Genomic DNA, 21,917 nt, shown 5'->3' on the forward strand with positions numbered 1-21,917 from the left:
GATAATTAAGACATAACAAATTAATAAGGAAAATACCAGACACACAAATCAGAAAAATGTTAAGACAGGGAGACAAGTTAATTAATGAGACTGCATATTTTTGCTTAGATTTAAAAACCTGTGACATTAAAACACCAAATATATCAAGTATTCATTATTAGAAACGTACATTTTGTGGTCTACATTTTTTGTCACTACACTATGGAACATTTATCTAAGTCCATTCCAAAAACAATTTCTTAACAGTGAAAAATAGAGAGAGAAAAATGAAACTTTATTCCTGCATTACAATTCAACTTAAGAACATAAGAATGGCCATACTGGGTCAGATCAACAGTCCATCCAGCCCAGTATCCTGACTGCTGACAATGGCCAATACTAGATGCCACAGAGGGAGGGAACACAACAGGTAATACTCACGTTATCCCTCCCCTGACACCCACCTCCAGAGAAACAGAAGCAAGGGACACTATTCCTATCCATCCTGGCTAATAGCCATTGATGCACCTAACCTCCATGAATCTATCTAGCTCTTTTTTGAACCCTGTTAAAGTTCTAGCCTTCACCGCATCCTCTGTCAAGAAGTTCCACAGGTTGACTGTGCACTGCGTGAAGAAAAGCTTCCTTTTGCTTGTTTTAAACATGCTGCCTATTAATTTCATTTGGTGACTCTTAGTTCTTATATTGTGGGATTAAGTAAACGACTTTTCCTTATTCACTCTCTCCACACCAGTCATGATTTTATAGACCTCTATCATATCCCCCCTTAGTCTTCTCTTTTCTAAGCTGAAAAGGCCAAGTTTTTTAATATCTCTTCATATGGAACCTATTCCAAACCCCTAATCATTTTTGTTGCTCTTCTCTGAACTTTCTCCAATGCCAATATATCTTTTTTGAGATGAGGTGACCACATCTGTACACAGTATTCAAGATGTAGGCATAGCATGGTTTTATATAGAGGCAATAAAATATGTTCTATTTATTCTCTATCCCTTTTTTAATGATTCCTAATATTCTTTTTGCTTTTTTGACGGCCACTGCACACTGAGTGGATGTTTTCAGAGAACTATCCACAATGACTCCAAGATCTCTTTCTTGAGTAGTTGTAGTTAAATTAGTCCCCATCATATTGTATGTATAGTTGGGATTATGTTTTCCAATGTGCACTACTTTAGATTTATCAACATTAAATTTCATTTGACATTTTGTTGCCTAGTCTCTTAGTTTGGTGAGATCTTTTTGGAAATATTCACAGTCTGCTTTGGTCTTAACTATCTTGAGCAGTTTGGTATCATCTGCAAATTTTGCCACCTCACTGTTTATCCCTTTCTCTACATAATTTATATATAAATTGTATAGGATTCGTCCCCAGACAGACCCTTGGGGGGACCCCACTAGTTACCTCTCTCCAGTCTGAAAACTTACCATTTTTTCCTACCCTTTGTTTCCTGTCTTTCAATTCAAGCCTTTCTTAGCCCTGGTGTTCGTGAGCTGCTCATCAATGTCCCAAAGAAGAAATTTCTGCCATTTTGGCAGAAATTATATAGGTCTCCAAGCCATAGTGTCCCATGAAGCCAGCACCACAGCAGGAAGAACAGAGCAGAAATTGTCTCACATCCCACTGATATTACAAATGGTAGAAAGACTTGTGAAGTTATTTCTCTTGATTGCATTATGTTTACAGGCGTATCAAGTGAATCCATTAGCGATGTCCTTTTGTGCCACCAAGCAGAAATTATAAAGCCCTTTATTTCTTTCCTCCCATTGCAATCAGTGAGGGGTATAAGCATGCATCTGAGGGCAGCATTTGGTCTTTAACACAGATTGTCTTTGAAGACAACAAGCTTGAAAACTCAGCCACCCATTTAAGTTTTTCAGTGATTTCTTTCTCAAAAATAAGAGTATTTCTATCATTTCCTTTAAAAACAATCTTTTTTCACCCACCGTTAGCTTTATGCTATCACAAAACCCAATTCTGGTCAGCTGAATACTGCTATAATTCTACTGAAGTCAACAGTTTTACAGATGTAAAACCAGAGAGCAGACCCAAGCCTGCAGTGTTTGTTCACTTATTATATTAAAAAGTAATATTCTTCACACAAAAGCAGTAAAAATTGTGATTTTGGATTCAATAATTCTGATCACAATTAACTTTCCCTTACCTTGTCCTGAATAAATTACTAAATAAATTACTAAAAGCCAAAGCATCCCTTTAAAAATATCTATGGATGAGATTAGTATGTCACTGTAACTGAAGGCAGTAGAGTTATTTGGATTTACACCCAAGTAACTAAGAGTGCAATGTGAGCCTGAGTTAGCCTGTTTGACCTTGGGCTTTGACTTGGACTTTTCACCAACTCACTTGTGTATTCTTAGCTTCAGCTGTGCTACAAAGGAAGGGTTTTTCAAGGGCTTACAAGCAGTACAATATAAGCTCTTTGGATTGCTTTAATATATTCCTCCTGTACTCAATGTTGCCAAGAAGGGAAGAGAAGAGAAGGCAAGAATGAAGGGAACACTTCAAAAGTCCCAGAAGTGTTTGGAGCGAGCTATGCAGCCACCCAGTGTAACCTGTGGATGGGCTAAACAGCATGTTTTTTTCCTGAACTAGGATACTGAAAACAGTTTTTGAAAATAACATTTAGGGTTCATCTACACAGCAGGGCTTAATCTGAAATAAGCTACACATAGTGAGCTATATCAATTGCGTAGCTTATTTTGAAATAGGGAGCATCTACACGGAACTTATTTTGAAATAGAGTGCTCTTCGTACGACTTCCCTTATTCCTCATAAAATGATGGTTACAGGAGTCGGAGTAAGAAGTCCTCCAGCTTGATGGTATTTCGACATTATTTCAAAACAATTGCCTGTTGTGTAGACGCGGACTAAGTTATTTTGAAATAACAGTAGTTGTTTCAAAATAATGTTGCTGTGTAGATCTATCCTTAGAAACCTTCTGTAGCACTAAGGCCATATCTACACTACAGAGAAGATCGGAGCTCCTGCCGTCGATCTTTCAGGGTTCAAATTAGCGGGTCCAGTGAAGACACATTAATTTGAACTGAGAAGGCACACCCATCAATGCTGGTAGTCCTGCTCCTACGAGGAGTAAGGGAAGTTGAAGGGAGAATGTGCTCACTTCAACTTCCTGCAGTATGGAGGGTGTCAATGTTCAATTTAAGATACTTTGACTCAAGCTACACAATTTACATAGCTGGAGTTGCATATCTTAATTTGAATTTATCCCCTAGTATAGACCTAGCCTAAATGACTTAGGGTACGTCTAGACTACCGGGTTTTGTCAACAGAAGTTTTGTCGACAGTATCTGTCGACAAAACTTCTGTTGACAAAGAGCGTCCAGACACATTGAGTTCTGTTGACAAAGCAAGGTGCTTTGTCGACAGAACCCTGTCAGGCAATAACACCTACAGGCAATAACACCTTCTGTTGACAGAACTCTGTCGACAGAAGGTGTTATGCCTTGTAAAATGAGGTATACCAGCGTCGACAAAACTGCTGAGTTCTGTCGACGTTATGTCAACAGAACTCAGTGGTAGTGTAGACGCTGGTATAGTTTTGTCGACAAAAGTCCACTTTTGTCGACAAAACTCAGTAGTCTAGATACACCCTTAGAAAGTCTAAAGTGACTTTCCTCCAGCTGAAAAAAATTTTAAATCACACCTCTCATCAATATTTGGCTAACCCCATGCATAATATGAACAAGAGAATTCTCTGCAAGCTGTTTCTCTAAACAGGAAATGTATGTATTCAGATGGCTTGGCACTGACCTACCTAATGTACAGGCTCACATCCAATTCACAGGCAAATTCTGTTACTGTAACATGCAGACTCATGTCTACAAATTACTCACTGAAGGCAAAAAGACTTTTTGAGAAGCAACTCTTTACACTTAAAGGTATAAAATCTGGCCACATTGGAAAATCTGGCCCATAACTGCAATCCTCTGTCACTTTGCCAAGAACAGTTCCCAAGTTCTCAATGAACAACAATTCATTTCTGGTTTTTGCGAAATTTCTCTGGTACACAGACATCTCCTTTCATGATTTATGGAAATAAACAGCCCATAAAAGTTATAATTCCTTTTTCATTTCAATATTCTATGCAGATCATTTTTTTGAGTAATTATATTTCAAAAGAGCAAAGCTCTGTCAGCATATCAAATTGCTACTGACATATGCATCCGTCTTAAATACTGTTTTCAGCAATTTAATTTCTTTTCCTAATCACCAGTCCGTGGTGACAAATTTAAACAATATTTTGTGTGCAATTCATATTTTATTGAAATTTAAAATGGGAAGAAAAGGATGAGTATTCAATTTATTTTGCCTTCTCAATTAATACAACAATTAAGATAAGAGGTGTAAAACTGGCTTAATTGGGTTGGCATGGCAACTAATAGTCTTATTTCTTCCAAAATAGCATATTTTAGGTGGAATCAATCTGTTATAATTTAATTATATACATCCTGAAACAAGAAGACAGGTTAAGATACATGTAAAGAGAAATTTTAATTGCAAATTTTATGCATCTACTGTTACACCAGTTTTTCCTCTCTTTTGACTGTTGTCTGTTTCTGTTCATCATCAGACAAGATACTGAATAATCATTTTTCTTTTTAATGAATGGGAATGTTGAACTGACTGTAGTTCATTCAATCTAGTCACTGGAAGCACTGAAAAGGCTGTAATTAGAACTGTCTTTATTATTTCTTATTCCTTTTAGTCTGGACTATTCAATGGAGAAATGGAAACTGTGCCATTCAGCGGAACTGTAAATGCACAGAACCATAAAAATGTAGGGCTGGAAGGGACATCAAAAGGTTATCAAGGTTACCCCCCTGCATTGATGCAGGACCTAGATAATCTTTGACAGTTATTTGTCAAGCCTGTTCATAGCAATTTCCATTGATGGAGATTCTTCAATCACCCATGGAAGTCCATTCCAGAGCTTAAAACTCCCCTCATAATTAAAATGTTTTTCCTAATATCCAATTTAAAATATCTCTTGGTAAAGATTAAGCCCATTACTTCTTGTCCTACCTTCAGTAGATATGGACAATAGTTGATCACTATCTACTATAGTCTTCAACAAATTTGAAGACCATTATCGGGTTGATCCTCAATTTTCTTTTCACAAAAGTAAATATGCCCATTTTTTTTAAACCTTTCCTAATAGGCCAGGTTATCTAAATTTTTATCGTTGTTACTCTTCTCTGGATTCTACCCGAACTTGTCCATCACTGGCCCAAAGTGTGGCCCCCAGAACTGGACACAGTACTCCAGTTGACAACTCATTGGTGCTGTGTATAGTGAGACCATTACCTCATGTGTTTTATACATAACACTCATGTTAATACATCCAAGGATCCATGTTTTTCTTGAATATATTTCTGAATATTTTCTTGAATATATTTCTAAAACTTCGTCTTATTGGCCTTTATGTCCCTTGCTAGATGTAACTCGCTTTGTGCTTTAGCATTTCTAATTTTGTCCCAAAGTGCTTGCACTACTCTTTTGTACTCCTCCTCAGTAGTTTGTTCAAGTTTTCACTTTTTTAAGATTCTAGTTTGATGTTGAGGTCACAAAAGAGCTCCTGATTTCATCCATATTGGGTGCTTACAGCTCTTTCTATCTTTCCTTCATGTCAGGATAGTTTGCAACTGGGCCTTTAATATCATGGCTTGGAAAAATGGCCAACTCTCCTGAATTCCCTTTTTCCTTAGATGTTCTTCCAATAAGACCTTACATTCTGTGTCTCCACATTTGTTGATGTCTGCTTTTTAAATGTCCGTTTTCCTTACAGTGCTGCTTTTATGCCTTCCTTTCCTTAGAATCATGAAATCTATCATTTCGTCATCACTTTCATCCAAATTGCCTTCCACCTTCAGATTTGCTACTTCTTTCTGGGTCAGAATCAAGTCTAAAATGGCTGCCCTGATTACTTCCTCCACTTTTTGAAACAAACAGTTGTCCTCAACAATACCAGAAAATGAGTGGAAATTCTGTGTTTTGCCGTTTTATTTTTCCAATAGATTTCTGAGAAGTCAACTCTCCTCATTACTACTGCTTCTTATGTTTTGGCTGTTTCTGTTATTTGTTCTAGAAATGCCTTTTCCACCTCCTCTTACTGATTTGGTGCTCCATACTAGGACACCCCTTCCCGCCACCACCAAGACATCACTCCTTTTTTTTACTCCTTTTATTTTTATCTAGGGACTGGTCTACCTCTTCAGCTACTCCCGGAACTCTGAACAATTGGACACATTCTTGATGTTTACTGCACGTCCATTTTTAGCCTGTCTCTTGTTCCAGAACAAGCTATACATGTCTATATCAATATTGCTTTCATGAGATTTAACCCATCAAGACTCAGTGATGCCAATTAAGTCATAATTTAACGTAAGTACTTATAGTCCTTCATGTTTATTTCCCATACTTATTCCATGCATAATTTGTCACAATGTAAATACTGAAATGACACTGGATTTAGCAATCCCAGAGGGGTAGCTGTGTTAGTTTGTATCTGGAAAAACCAAAGAGGAGTCCTGTGGCAACTTAAAGGCTAACAGATTTATTTGGGCATCAGCTTTAATGGGTAAAATCCAGTTTGTCAGATGCAAGAGACAAAGAGATGCAGCTGACGAAGTGGTTTTTTCCTACAAAATCTATTAGTTTTTAAGATGCCCACAGGAGTCCTTGTCGGGTTTTTTTATTGGCTTCAGAGACAGTTCTACATAGTCCTATACATTCTTTTCCTCTGACCATTTCTTAAGATTATTTTCATAAAAACAAATCAGCTGCAACTTGTTCCACTGATGCACCAACAGAGATTTTCTCTCTAACAGGGGGATTCTCCGCTGAATATTTGTGACTAGTGTTCAACCCTTTTGCTCCTCCTGAATGTTCAACCCTTTTGCTCCTCCACCTCATAAGTGAAGCCAAGGGATTGGAGCATATTACAGAATCAATTCCAAATAAGTAGCAATGACTGTCTGAGTTTGGTGATCCTCAATGTGGTGTCAATAGCAGATTTCCCTAAGTAACATAATATTATCCTGGACACAGAGTAACTAGACGCCATATTTGAAAAATAGACAACAAAAATCACCATACTTGAGAGTCCAGGGCACAAAAGAAGGGAACGTTGTCATTCCACAATCACATGGATAATTTCCTGATTCTTTTCTGGATTGAAAAGAACTTTCAGAAATTTCAAAACCGAATGAGAAAGGTTATACTTAGGGTTTTCAACATGAGCTAAAGCATCCAGCTGCTCTATTTTCTGGTAATCATCCAGAATACTCCAATTAATAATAACGTCTTTCAGATGACTATTGAAGGATACTGCAACATATTCCAATAGGAAAGACTGAAATTTTCTTGAGGAGTTGTTCCAGCCCAGTTTTGCAAATCCAATCAGCTGCTTACCCTTAAATAAACAAATCCTACAGACATGGCACAAACTACCACTTTCTATTGTAGTGATAGTGTAGTGTTTTGAGTGATTACCAAGGCATTTATTTTAATAATGGAGCATAAAGATCAAAATTGAGAGGTGCTAATCTTAACTGAAAGAAGCTCAGGTTTGCCAAATGTTTTCCAGGTTTATCTAAAACTGTATATTTCCCATTATCAACTTGTTCTCAGATTAAACAGATCATGCTTTGTATGTTAACTCTGCTCTCTGAGTTTTCCCACCAGAAGTTAATTTCTTTGTTAACAGACCAGTGTTTCTATGTCCAGACAAACCTTTAATAAGGAGTTCTCAGATTCTAAAGACATGGTCTTGACCTTTACAGAAATCAAAAGAGTATAAAGCAAATTATGATGTTCATTCCAAAAAGTGAAATTTTTTCCACATATAAGGTCATATTTTTAATCCATAAAATTAAATACTGTGCCCATCAAATTCATTATTATGCATATTGTTTCAGTAAGTCCTGGGAGAGATCAAAAGGGCTGTTTACAACTGGAAGAAAATATTCCATAGTTAACCAAATTTGCCCCTCAGGTTAAATTATAATGTAGAAGGAGAACAAATTATCTGACAGAAGTATTATTTTTTTTCCTGCACTGAGAATGGCAGGCATAGCACCATCTACTAGCAGCCTGTTGTTAAGAGCATCTTTGTTGTGTGCTAACAAGAAATGATGTAGATGGAGGTGTGGCTGATGCACATAACTGCCAGTGAGAAATATCTGAGCTATATCTCTATTTGGGAACAAACACTGTTTTATTGATTGTGAAAAGTGTCCTGGTATTAGTAATTTACATTGTCAAATGAGCTCAGTCCAGTACCCATTGGATTAAAGGGGAGATTTCCTACTGACTTCAATGGGCATTGGATGAGGTTCCAGGAGGGGTAAAACTAAACAAACTGATCACTGTGAATTTGATTCCCATTTCAACCCACCTTCTCACCCATAATTTACATGAGAGACAGAGAAAGAACATGCTTGAATAACTATAACATGTTCTGTATTTGAATATTTCCCAGGCATTGTGGCTAGCAATGGGACTGTCTAGGTTGCTCACCCCTTTACTATATGACTTACAGCAGACTGAGTCCTCAAGCCTGATCTTAAATTCTGGAGATGAAGTGCTACAACTGCCTCCTAGCTGAAAGCCTTATTAGTCATTAGTTTGGAATAAGGGAAAAAACCCAAACTTGCTAGAGACTGAATAGTTACAACCCAGGTTTATTAAACTCCAACCCTATTAAAAGTCAGAGGACAAATCTGTAAGTGCTCTCACAAAGCATGTATTCGATTTTTCAGTATTATTATTATGTGTTTAAGGCCATATATTGAAGTCAATGGGAAGTCAGATCCTTCAAAAGAAGCTGGATCAGGCCCTTAATGTTGGTCACAGGAGTTAGACTGAGAGTCTTCTACACCCACCATCTATGAAAGGCAAAACCCGTAACAGTTCAAGCTTCCCTGAGTCGACATGCATCAAACCTGACTTGGAGAGGAGGCATTCAAATTCTAGCCAATACCTAGTCAAACCCAGAATTAAACAGATGCTACTTTTTAGCCCATATCAGTACCTGAAAAAAGGATCCTATAATGTGTTATTAATAGATAAAAAACATGTTTGCATTGTCCACAATCAAAACCACATTTAATGGAGGTGAAATAAATATCTGCTCCCTTTTCCTGGCTAGAGGCCACATATTCTGACTGGAGAAAAACCTACAGTGAGTGCCAGAACACAGAATTTGAATAAAAGGCTCTGGAGCTGAGTCTTTTGCCTCCCCTTTCTCCTTGCTCCGAGATTTTTGGCCACATGGATAATTTGCACTGTCTGAAATAACACTATGTTTTCAATTTGCCACCCAATCTGTTTCAACTTCTTTTAATCTTCCAAGAACAGGCCCTACCACATATAATTCTAACCTTATACACGGATATAAACTAGAATATGTTCAGTAAACTAAAAAACAATGACCTTTTCCTCCAGAGTTTACAGATACTGCAGTGCTTTAAAAGAACATATGTGGGGCATTTTCATTTGATTTTATTTCAGTTAATTTAATCTTCTTTTATAGTCCTGGAAAAACTGTATATTCATTTTAGATTATCCACACCATTCTACATATATTTTTAGCCCATAGGAAATGTAATAAACCTTTTCAAAGTGGGCATTAAAGTTAACTGGTTAGACAAATCGAGCACAATACTTTTAGTGACCTATCAGTAAGAGAAAGTGGGAAATAGGATGTGCCTCGTTGGTAGCATGGACATAGGAAAAGAAGCAATGGGCTTAAACTGCAGCAAGAGGAGGGTTAAGTGAGATATTAGGAAAAACTTCTTAACTGTCAGGGTGGTGAAACACTGGAATAAGTTGCCTAGGGAGGTTGTGGAATCTCCATCTCTGGAGATATTTAAGAGCAGGTTAGAAAAACATTTGTCGGGAATGATCTAGATGGTGAATGGTCCTGCTGTGAGTGCAGGGGACTGGACTTGATGACCTTCCGAAATCCCTTCCAGTTCTTGTATTCTATTATTCTATGATTTCAGAGCCCCCAAAACATCAGTGACTTAATGTAATACCCACTGGAATCAATGGAAAGATTCCAACTGATTTCACTGGGCATTGGTTCAATGCCTTACAGATCCTGGATTAATACTATACCCCTTTTGACTATGCATACATGTGGAGACAACATTTGCTGTCATGGAAATGGAAAAGTCATGAATCAACTACTACATATGGATGTACCATGAAGTCAGCTGACATCATATGTGGAATTGCATTTTCATATAGGTGTTGAACATTCTACATTACCCATTTGCTCTGTGACACACATGCCAGCATGTTTATAAAGATGCCTAAGAGGAGAAAGATAAGTAGTTATGTAGACACTGGCCTGCAACTCTTAAGAGCTGCATAGACATATTACCATAGTCGTGTTTGGAGCAAACCAACTGTGACGGGATGGATGGGGCCCGGCCCCACTGCTGGAGGCCTTGATGCACCACACCCCAGGGAAAAGAGCAGAAAATAGGTCCTCCAAGCAGACTAGAGTGGTTGCTTTTGCTGCAGCTAATCAGAGCCCAGCCGGCTGATATAAAAGAAGATTGTAGGCCAGGGCCTGGCAGTTCCTTACTGGAGCTCAACCCAGGCAGACCTGGGGATTGACTGGGAGGACAGTGGAACCTTGGATAGCTCCAACTGTGAGCTCGACTCCAGACCTGGTAGAAATCCAAATCCAGTGGCTGAAGACCAGTCATAATAAGACTACAGCAATTGCAGCACTGGGGATAGGAGGACGTCAAGAATAACTTGACTTCAAAGCCCTACGAGAAAGGGCTGGACAGAGCAGCTTCTTGGGGGAGTGGCCCAGGGAACAAGATAACAGTGAACTTCAGTGATAGTGAGCTGGCAACTGCTACTCACAGGGTCCCTGGGCTGGGCCCCAGAGGAGTGGGTGGGTACCTGCCCCCCAAAAAACCCTCCCAGCAGCTACAAAAAGAGAGTAAGAAGAAGCCATCTCGTACTCCTCCACTCCCAGAAACAGTCAGGGTGGAGAAGTTGCTCTCTTGGCCACAAAAGGAGGCTCACGAGAGGGCAAGCCCCCCTATACCTAACTCAAGAGTGAAGCTAAGTAATTTTATGCTTCATTCTGCACAATGTCAACAACTGTTCTGTGGCTCCCCCCTCAAAGCCACAAGGAAGCCTACAGCCTATCAAGTGAGATCCCACACGGTTTAGTTCTGGATTTGGTCCTGTTCAATACCTCCATTGATTATTTTGATAACGGCACAGGGAGTACACTGATAAAAGTTTGAGATACAACTACAATGCTAACTCAGAGCCACCAGTTCCCTGGGGACTCATGATATTGCCATTTCCACACTCAGTGCAACTGGGTTACATATTGTGAAGACATGTTATTTCTTACAAATAATGATTAACACATTAGCATGACACTATTGAAAGCACAAGTGGCTCTGTAGGGTGTTTCTTGGAGCTGTCCAATAAATCCTATATAGATTACCATGTAAAAAGTACCTTAGAGCTACTCAAATAGATACAGAACAGGCGGCTGGAGATGGATCCTCAATGACATGGCTGCCATGGAACATGGCTTCACAAGTGCACATGGAGGTACTCAGGTGCCTCATAGCTGGGTGACCTTGTTTTGTACTGAGACCCCCCAATACCAATGGCCTCAGAGCATCTCTTATTACTTGCCCGTTTGAAAGATGCTACTGATGACATCAACTACCAAATAACAATTTCTGTGGGAGTCTGTACATTTCCTTTTGCACATATATACTTGTAGAGTTGGAGGAAACAATCCCTGTGACTGTGCCAATATTGATTGGTGTCTGCACCTGGAACTATTCAAATGTTTTGTGTGCTCTCTCCCCTCTCTCTCATTCTCTGATAATTGATGGGAACATTATCCCCTTCTTCCTGCTCCTGCATACAATTCTAAGCATCTGCTTCCCGCGGCTTGAGTGTCTACAGCTTTGCCCTTGATACAGACACACAGCAAAATAAGGACAGATACATGGATGGAGTTTAAGAAGCAGGCTGCTCTTGTTGTTAAATGTAGATAGTGGGGTGGGGTACTACCCATCCATCACCCCTATTCTCCTGTACCTGGCATTTAATTGGTTCCATTGCAGGGGGTTGATGGTATCTTACCATATGGCCCTCACACCAGGTTAAATACCAGACAGAGGAATGCTGACCAATCAGTACCCCTCCCCGCCAATTGACCAATGGGTGAATGAGATTCCAAGGGGAGGCAGAAGAAGATATCCGGTCCTCACTGACTGTCTACTTCCCTTGCTGAAGGGCTGTCTCCTTTCACTGTTGGCCCCAATAGGCTCCCCCACCCACTGAGGCAGGTGGGTTTCTGGAAATTAAGCCCCAAGTCATTTAAGTTCACCTATTGGTTCACCTTTCTGATGCTATTGTAATTAAGATGAATCTTTTTTTTTTTTTTAAATGATTAGCTAGCAAACACAGGAGTCAGTCTAGCGCCACATTTCTTCTCAGGAAATTACCCAACGAAAAAACCGCATTTATGAATATACAAGCAAATCGCTTTTTGCAGAGGATTCTTTCCCCTTTTGCATGGAAGAGCATGTTTATTTTTTCTTGTCAGATCCAGCAAATGTTTCTTGATGCAAAAAATGTAAAATTTCTCTCCGAAAAGGAACATTTTACAATTCATCACCAGGGCTAAAGCAGCTGCAGCTGTGGGAAAGGGTTACCATATTCGCTGTTATATTATGTACAAAGCCTTTATTTTGTGCCTTTAGTTCTGGAGAGTGGCAGGAAAGTTCAGGATTTTTTCTACGTTTTTACATGCTACAAAAGTCACTTGTAGTGAATTTTTGCAACATATTTTAATGAAGATTATGCTCGACAGAGGGAACTTTAATATACATAATATGTAAAAATATTGCATTTTAACAAGGGTTTTTAATTATGTTTTTATTGTCACTGTCATTATGTGTTAAATAGGATACAATTCACCATATCAAGGATGAGTTTGTTAGTGGTGCCTTAGGCTTAATACCAGCTCAAATATTATGAAGAAATTAACTCTGATAAAGATGATTTATTGCTACCCAAGTACATTCATCACATGCATTGTTTACTATTAGCAGTGAAGACTCTGTAGGAGTCACTGTCTCTGGCCCAGCCTGAAACCTTTGCCATTCTATGTTTGAAATCTAACTTCTTCCCCGCTTACTTTTTGTCTCTATTTGCCCTCAGTATCTTAGACACTGAGGCAATGATTTAGCAAATTATTTAACATTATGCATGTGCTTTTTTGAAAAATGGCCATCCGGGGGGAAAAAAAATCAAACAATTTTTCAATCCAGTAATGATATCAGCAACCATTACTCACCACTGTCTATTGCCAGAAATAATGCTGTGTAGATGTTGTTGTGCACGTAGGGTGATTCACGATCCAGGACAGCAGTGGTGACAATGGTACCATTTGTAGGATTAATTTCCAGCCATCCTGCCGGATCCTTGTAAACAGAATACCTAGGCAAAAAGATAAAAGCCATCAACTGATCACATATCTAAACATGAACTGATTATGTTACTACAAAAGACTTTTCACTGAGTGACTTTCTTAGCTGAATCTCTTAACTACTTTCACACACACATAATGTAAGACTCGTGATCGGGGGGGCTGGCAGACTTGCCAGGTTCCTGGGTAATGTGGGACAGGCCCATATCTTGTGCCTGAAAGGGGCAGGGCCTTAGGCAGAAAGGGTGAGGCTGTGGCAGCAGGCCCTCAGCCCTGCCTGGAGCATAGCATGCCACCTTCCCCCAGCCCTCAGCACCACACGCAATGCGCCAGATGGCATTCCAGTGGCGATGTAAACGTCTTGAGGCTCTGAGCCCTTTTGAATGGCCAGATACTGGGGCAAGTGCCTCATGTACTCCCTCCCCACCCACATTGGCAGGCCTGCCCATGATACTTCTTTGAGGGTACATCTAGACTGCTTTCCTCTTCCGAAAGAAGAAATGCAAATGAAGCGATTATTAGCATATTCCCATGCTTCATTTGCATATCCTCTTCCGACCCTTTTTGCAGAAGGGAGTTTTTCACCAAAATACGCAGTCTAGACATGGCTTTTTTGCAAAAAAATCCCCACTTTTTCCAAAGAACCCGTAAACCTCATTTTTTGAGGAATACAGGTTCTTTCGAAAAAGGGGTTTTGTCATGAAAAAGCCATGTCTAGATTGCATTTTTTGGTGAGAAAACCTCTTCTGCAAAAAGGGCCGGAAGAGGATATGCAAATGAAGCATGGGAATATGCTAAGCAGCACTTCATTTGCATTTCCTCTTTTGGAAGAGGAAAGCAGTCTAGATGTACCCTGAGATCGGTCATAAGAACGTAAGAACATACAATTAAATTCATTTTACAGATGGAGAAACAGATGGAGAGAGGTTAAGACCAGAGGCGTAGCGAAGGGCTGACGGGGGGCCATTTGCCCCCAGGCGCCATGCCAGGGGGGGTGCCAGGCTGGGCTGGGAGCAAAACTCATGCTGCTCTGGCCCACGTGATACTTTTGAACAGAGACCGGGAGTTGGCTAAGTGCTCCTGACTCTCTACACGCTACAAGCTGAGGCAACAGGGCTGGGTGGCAGCAGCGGCCATTGTAAAGGTTAGAATCCCGTACCCAGCTGTTCCGTTCCTCCCGTGCCTGGCTCTGGGGGGAAGGGAGGATTTGATGGGGGGGCACTCCCAGCGCTGGGGGAGGGACTCATTCAGGGGGAGGAGTGAGCTCATTCGGATGGGGTCTATGGGGGGTCTGGCTCTGTGGGAGGTGTGAGTGCATTGGGATGGGGGTTGGCTCTGTGGGAGGTATGAGTGCATTGGGATGGGGGATAGGTCTGTGGGAGGTATGAGTGCATTGGGATGGGGGGCTGGGTCTGTGGGAGGTATGAGTGCATTGGGATGGGGGATGGGTCTGTGGGAGGTATGAGTGCATTGGGATGGGGGTTGGCTCTGTGGGAGGTATGAGTGCATTGGGATGGGGGATGGGTCTGTGGGAGGTATGAGTGCATTGGGATGGGGGCTAGCTCTGTGGGAGTGCATTGGGATGGGGGCTGGCTTTGTTGGAGGTATGAATGCATTGGGTTGGGGGGCTGGCTCTGTGGGAGGTGTGAGTGCATTGGGATGGGGGGCTGGCTCTGTGGGAGGTATGAGTGCATTGGGATGGGGGGCTGGCTCTGTGGGAGGTGTGAGTGCATTGGGATGGGGGCTGGCTCTGTGGGAGTGCATTGGGATGGGGGCTGGCTTTGTTGGAGGTATGAATGCATTGGGTTGGGGGGCTGGCTCTGTGGGAGGTGTGAGTGCATTGGGATGGGGGCTGGCTCTGTGGGAGTGCATTGGGATGGGGGCTGGCTTTGTTGGAGGTATGAATGCATTGGGTTGGGGGGCTGGCTTTGTGGGAGGTGTGAGTGCATTGGGATGGCGGGCTGGCTCTGTGGGAGGTGTGAGTGCATTAGGATGGGGGGATGCTGATGAGAGGCTGGCTCTGGGGGGCGGGAGGTGGGTGCATTGGGGTTACTTATAATTTTTTTAAATAAAAGATACTTTATACCAAAAGGAAAAACTTAAAAAAATAATAATCTAGCTACATTTTAAAGACTAACAGAGATCAGGCATGTCAAACTTGAAGCCCACTGAGGGCCACAAATGAAAACTGATAGCTTTCAGGGACACCAAAGAAAATGTACTTCCATTGGAAAGTTGTTATTATTTATTATTATAGATTATGTTTTAGGTATATTTTATAATATTTTTTCAGGTCTTGTTTTAATATAGTACAATAATTTGATGTGTAAAATTGTTATTTACTCATAAAATAATTTTTAATTTAAATATAAATTTAAGGTACTTTAAATGTTGTATATGATACATAACTTGTTTTGTTGAAATAAAAACAAGTATAGACCATGGTCAATCAAATAGAACAGGCTCCTGTAAAAATTTCAGATACTTTGTAAGTGTGAGATTTTGCATAAACATAATTATTGGTGCAATTGCAAAAGATTAACATATATTTGATAAAACATTAATATACATTTTGTGATTTTATTTGGAAATAAATAAAAAAAACCAAAACATTAACAAAATATCCCCCTCCACTGCCCCAGAGCCAGGCATTCCCATATCCCCGTTCTAACCCAATTCCCCTCTGTTCCCACAGAGAACCCCCCTCTAACCCAATGCCTCCTTCCTCCCCCACACCCAGGCACTCCGCCCCTCCCCCCCAATACCTAATGCCTGGGTCCCAGAGCCAGTGTTGCTGGCGTCACACATTTCTTCCTCAGGCGCTGGGGAGGTGTGAGCACAGCAGCCAGCTGTGAGCAGGAATTTGATGCTTATGCAGAGCAGCCCAGCTAGCTGTGGTCTGCACTCGGCCATGGGCTCTGAGTGGCCAGTGGGCCACACTTTATTCTTTTATAAAAACTTGTGGCAGGCCACAAAAAATTTCGAATGGGCCACATGCAGCCATCCAGAAGCCTGTTTGACATGCCTGATGTAGACGGTATCATGAGCTTTTGTGGGCACAACCCACTTCCACCCACAAAAGCTCATGATACCATCTACATAAAGGATGGGCAATAATTTTTGCCATGGGGGGCCACTTCACAAAGTTTTGAAGTAGCCCTGAGTGACCGCAGAAAGGGAGGGGACTAAACAGGAAGGGGTGGGGCTACCCAGACCATGATTGGTCTGGGGAGGGGATGTCCCTTTGCCTCCTCCTTCCCACTAGGCACCCATGTCTCTTCGTGCGCTCCCCCATCCCCAGGCCAATCAAGGCTTGAGGGCAGGGGAGTGGGGGAAGCTTCCTCCTGCCTTGCAAGGAGTACTTGGTGCTTGGAAGTGCCGTGTGCTGCTCGCTGGGTGGGGGCAGAGCAGAGAAAGCTTCACGTGCTCTCCCACCCCGAGCCCTAATTGGCCTGGGGGCAGGGGAGCAGCAGGGCCTCCCCAGACCGAATCTGACCCATAGAGGTCCTTTTGCCTACTTCTGATCTACATATTTTGTTAGGTTTTAAAGTACTACTAGACCGTTTTGTTTTTTAAGTTTTTCCTGTTACAGACTAACTCAGCTACCCCTCTGAAGCTTATACAAAGGGTTCTGTACTATTCCATTCCTTTTTGCCTCCCTGTTTCCTTTCTCCTTTGGTGAGTTGGGCAGGCAGGAGTTTTGGTAAAAATGTATCAGACATGCACACAGTGCCCGCTCTACCTCAGCTGGTGCTGGATAATCAGAGCCTCAATTCTAAAGGAGTTGGTATTACTGACGTGATAGATCACCCCACTTTTGTTGCCGATTTTCCATCTCCCAGTTATAGCAGAGACTTGGGATTAACGTGGCTTTCTCAACTAAAAGTCTTATACATGTTTGGATGCTGTGAGTGTGAACACCTGGAGAGGCAGTCTGCTCAAGGCAAAGTTGGCCTTGATTCTTGATAACTATGGCTTCAGTTGAATGGCTTGTGTGAAATTTGGAAGAGAGGCTCAGAGACCTCTCTCCTTTACTTAAGGATAGAATCTCATGGCAGCCTTAAGGAAAAAGTCCTCATGGCAGACAGAAAGCCACGCTTGCAGGGTATCCTCAGCCTTAGGCTACTGATTGCTTCAAGTGCCTTCAAAAAAGCGAGGATCTGTGTTGTATGTTAGTTTTATTTAAAAGTTTTTTGAAGTGTTATTTTAACAGGCAAGTTAGTCTCTTACATTAATAACTCTCGTGTAGTTTTTGCTGTGCGATAATGTGAAAAACCATTAGATTAAGTAGGTAAGTAAATGGGCAGTTAGGAAACATTACAGATTACTTATAATAAATGTATTAAGTATCGTGTTAGTCTTTAAAGTGCTACATAACTTTTTTCTTTTTGTTTTACCAAGATTCGACTAACATGGCTACCTCTCTATTACAATAAATTTGATATACTCAAAATCTTTTTTACTTTTATTCATTAAAGCAATGTGTTACTCATTTGCTATAACAGTGTTTTAAATACTTGAATGAAATATAGTGATGAAATTCATATCTAGGTTGTATAACATTAACTTCTCATGTTTTATAAAACTTACATATTTAAGAATTTGACATTTTTTATGTAAAAGACATGAACCTAATGAGAACAGGATATGAACAAATTAGAGAAAAAAATATTTAACAGAATGTAAACCACAAAACTCTAGAATTTATATGTCTGTAGTTAGTAAAATAAGTAATTCATTAAACAATAAATATTCTTAGAGGTGGATTATGTACAGTGGTGTAGTGAAGAGGGCGCGGGCAGGGGGGAAGGGAAGTGGCACCTGGGTGCCATACTAGTGAGGTGCTTGTATAGTCTCCCTACACTCCCTCTGTTATCCCTCCAGTTGCTCCTCCTCTGTCTGCCACCACCGGCTGGAGCTACCTCCTCCCCGCCTTTCTGCCTCCAGCTCAACTCCCTCCACCTCTGCCAAAGTGTTAGTGCATGTGGGACCCAGCCCCAGACTGGAGGGGGTCAGGTAAGACTAGGTACAAGCTCCCCCCACTCCGCCCAGGGTCAAGCTCAGCTATGCGCCAGGTTTGGGGCCCCACCATTTGGCAGGAGGGGGCACCAATTTTGCCTTTGCCCCCGGGAGCATAACACCCTCGCTATACCTCTGGTTAAGACTAACATTTTTATAGAGCTAGGCACCTAAATCTGGTTGGCAGGAGTGCTGACTGCCTCCTACCATCTATCTGAGGGCCAGGCCCACCAGCAGGGGGCTGACAAAGAGGGCAGTTGGCCTGGGGCCCAGCAATTCAGCAGCAGAGGGCTAGATCTCTGGACCCTTTAAATTGCTGCCACACGCTCTGGCCAGTGCTAAGTAGACCATGCTCCAGGCAGCGCTCAGAGTCGACAGTCCTTGGCCCCACCACTTCTGCTCTCAGTCCTTCCCCTTCTGGGAACACAGAGCCTGAGTTCCCCACCTTGTCCAGGAGCCTGCGGATGCTGTTGGCTCCACTGCAGAGGGCTCTCATACTACTGTTATCATTGTAGTATCAGACAGTCTGATCAGCTAGGGCTTATTTTGTTGTTTCCTTTTGGCTGGTTATTAGAAGGAGGATAGAAGGGTGTTTTAAATACCATTCTTATGATGGAAAGGAATTTTTTTGAAGAGGATGCTTTTGAAGTGTTCCCTAAAGATGGTCTGGATATACTTGGTCTCCTCTCAATCTTTGTTCCATCTCCAGTTCCCCTCATCCAAGGATGCTTGGTCTTTAACTCTCTCTTTCTTTGTTCTGGGCTCTGGTGATCAGCGTTATTCAGCATCTACAGACTCCAAGCAGCAGGTGCTCAGGCTCTCAGAGCAAACAAGCCACTCCCACAGTTCCCTAAATATGCATATAAAATGTTGCCTTCTGGGAGCCCTGATACCTTCTTCACTACTAGAGAAGACCCTTCCTCCTTGTCATGATAATTTAAGTCTTGATCCTGGAAAGACTTAGGCTTGCGCTTAACTTTACACACCTTGGGTATGTCTACACTAGCCCCTAGTTGGAACTAGGGAGGCTAAGGAGGGTGACAGCCATTGCAAATGAAGAGTGGGATTTAAATATCCCGCGCTTCATTCGCATGTTCCTGGGCGGTCGCCATTTTGGAAATTGACTATCCCGGAGTAACTGCCCGCGTGTACACGCGGCAATGAAACTGGAGTTTGAAGTAAATCCCTAACTCAAATTAGCTGTTATTCCTCCTGGAATGAGGCTTAATAGCTAATTCGAGTTAAGGGCTTTACTTCAAACTCCCATTGCACTGCCGCGTGTAGACACGGGCAGTTATTCCGGGCTAGTCAATTTCCAAAATGGCGACCGCCCGGGAACATGCTAATGAAGCGTGGGATATTTAAATCCCACACTTCATTTGCAATTTTGGTCACCCTCATTAGCCTCCCTAGTTCGAATTAGGAGGCTAGTGTAGACATACCCTATAAGTAGTATAATTGAAGACAACTTACATGTATAACTCTATAGAGGATTAGGGCATAATTCTGTATACAGTTAAATACACTGAAATAATTTAACCATAATGAGTTGAAATAACTGGCCCAAGTTTCCTTTTTCAGACAAATAGTTTAATACGTCAAGTCTGCAATTGAAGTGCTCATTGCACAATCAATAGGTACTTTCGCAAGATGCTTATCTGTTTGAAAGAGATTGCTCTGTAGGTCATAACAGTCAACAAGTTTACCATGACTATTTTGAATTACTACCAATTAACGTGAAGCCTGTTTACTTTTTTATGAGCATCTTTGAATAGCCAAGGAAGTTAGAGTCCTCCAGTTAAATGTTGCAGCAGGCATGTTTTTGCTGCCAAAAATCATCCTCCCACTGAGGAAAACAATCAAGAGCAATGGAAAGTCGAAAAGAAAATAGTGCCAGAAAAGAAGAAAAATGAATAAAAGATCAGCAACCTAAAGAAACAAACACACTGAATGCCTGTTTCAGTCAGAGGCTTGCCTTAGATTCATGTAGTTGAGACATTCTACTTATTTCCGGTACTTATTGGACACCATTACCACAGTATTGGAGGGCCTCACAATCTTTTACATACTTTGTCAGAGTGAAATCCACTAACTTCAACAGACTTTGAACCATGCAAACGCCTCAGACTAAATTTTATTAAAGTAACTGAAAAGGCCATCACTGATTACCACAAGAGATAGAATGTGCCCTAAATTCTATCTTCCCAGCCTGTACCTGTAGAACCAGTTTCTAACCTCATTTCCACTTGGTTAGCTCTATTGACATCAGGGAAAGCGGTTCTTATTTGCACGGGTGTACATGAGAACTGAATAAAACCTTTATTCCAGTGGTTTAAGACATGAAATGTCCTTTTTTGATCCCCAGCTCCCAGCCCTATTAAGCTATAGCCTGATGAAACTCCTATTGAAGTATTTCACCATTGCCTTCTGTTGGATCAAAGATAGTCCATTAGGGAAAATGCAAACAAAGAAATGGAAGCCAACATTAATGAATAGTGAGTGATACAGTCTATCAAATTTGTATGTACTTCCACTTTAATAACCATTTAAACATTAATCAATAGTTGAGTTTTATCTCCCATAAAAATGAATTGCTAGAATAGTAACAAGACTGATAATTATTTCATTGCACTCCTTTGTTTCTTTCTTTTATTGTTGTTTTTATAACTTTCCACAAAGGTATGAACAAAAAAAAATATGGAACAAGGGCAGTCTACACAATTCCCAGTCTATTGTAAGGCAGCACAGTCTCAATTAACCCCGAAACAATTTAAGGAGATTCAACACTTTAAAGTAATGAGAATTTAAAATGGATTATATTATCTTCCCTGATTACTCTACAAAGCACTGTTGAATGTACAAATAAAAAAATGAATTTTATAACTCATGATGTGGCTCGGGATATTGTAAAAGCAGTACTTTGTCTTTCCCACCAGACTTTTTACATATTGTAAGAGTATACTGCGGTGTAGTTAAGATGATTGTTGTTTGTTCCTTTTTCAAGATGAGGGTTCTACTAGAAAAAGGCTTAAAATAGACGCTCATTAAAAAGCATTATATAAAATAATAAAAATATTGACTACAAAGACCAATTTTCTCCCTCCCTACTGACTTCAGTGGGACCTATTGAATGTTCAGTGGTTTTGAAAATCATGCCATATATTCAGGTTCCTTAGCAGCCTAAGCGCTAAGCCATAGGCATATGTATGTTGACACACCAACTCAATATAAGTTCATTTGCTCTTAGATTGCAGCTTGTTCTGGGGCCAGTTCAACATCAACACTAGTGAAACTCAGAGCAGCCTCAGTTTGTTCTAATCTGCACCAGCAGACTGGCCAGCCCCCAGATCTTGCTAGCCCGTTTGA

At 41.0% G+C, this 21,917-nt stretch overlaps 1 protein-coding gene across 1 annotated transcript in view; it reads right to left on the reverse strand.

Moving 5' to 3' along the window:
• Positions 1–21,917, reverse strand: part of CDH13 (cadherin 13) — a 963,918-nt gene that overhangs the window by 46,729 nt on the left and 895,272 nt on the right. Inside the window, exon 11 of the mRNA XM_075939988.1 lies at positions 13,401–13,543. Within this exon, the coding sequence (XP_075796103.1) occupies positions 13,401–13,543 (143 nt within the window). The remainder of the gene's footprint in view (positions 1–13,400; positions 13,544–21,917) is intronic.

Source organism: Pelodiscus sinensis, chromosome 12 (genome assembly GCF_049634645.1).
Source record: "Pelodiscus sinensis isolate JC-2024 chromosome 12, ASM4963464v1, whole genome shotgun sequence".
Classification (NCBI taxonomy): Eukaryota; Metazoa; Chordata; order Testudines; family Trionychidae; genus Pelodiscus; species Pelodiscus sinensis.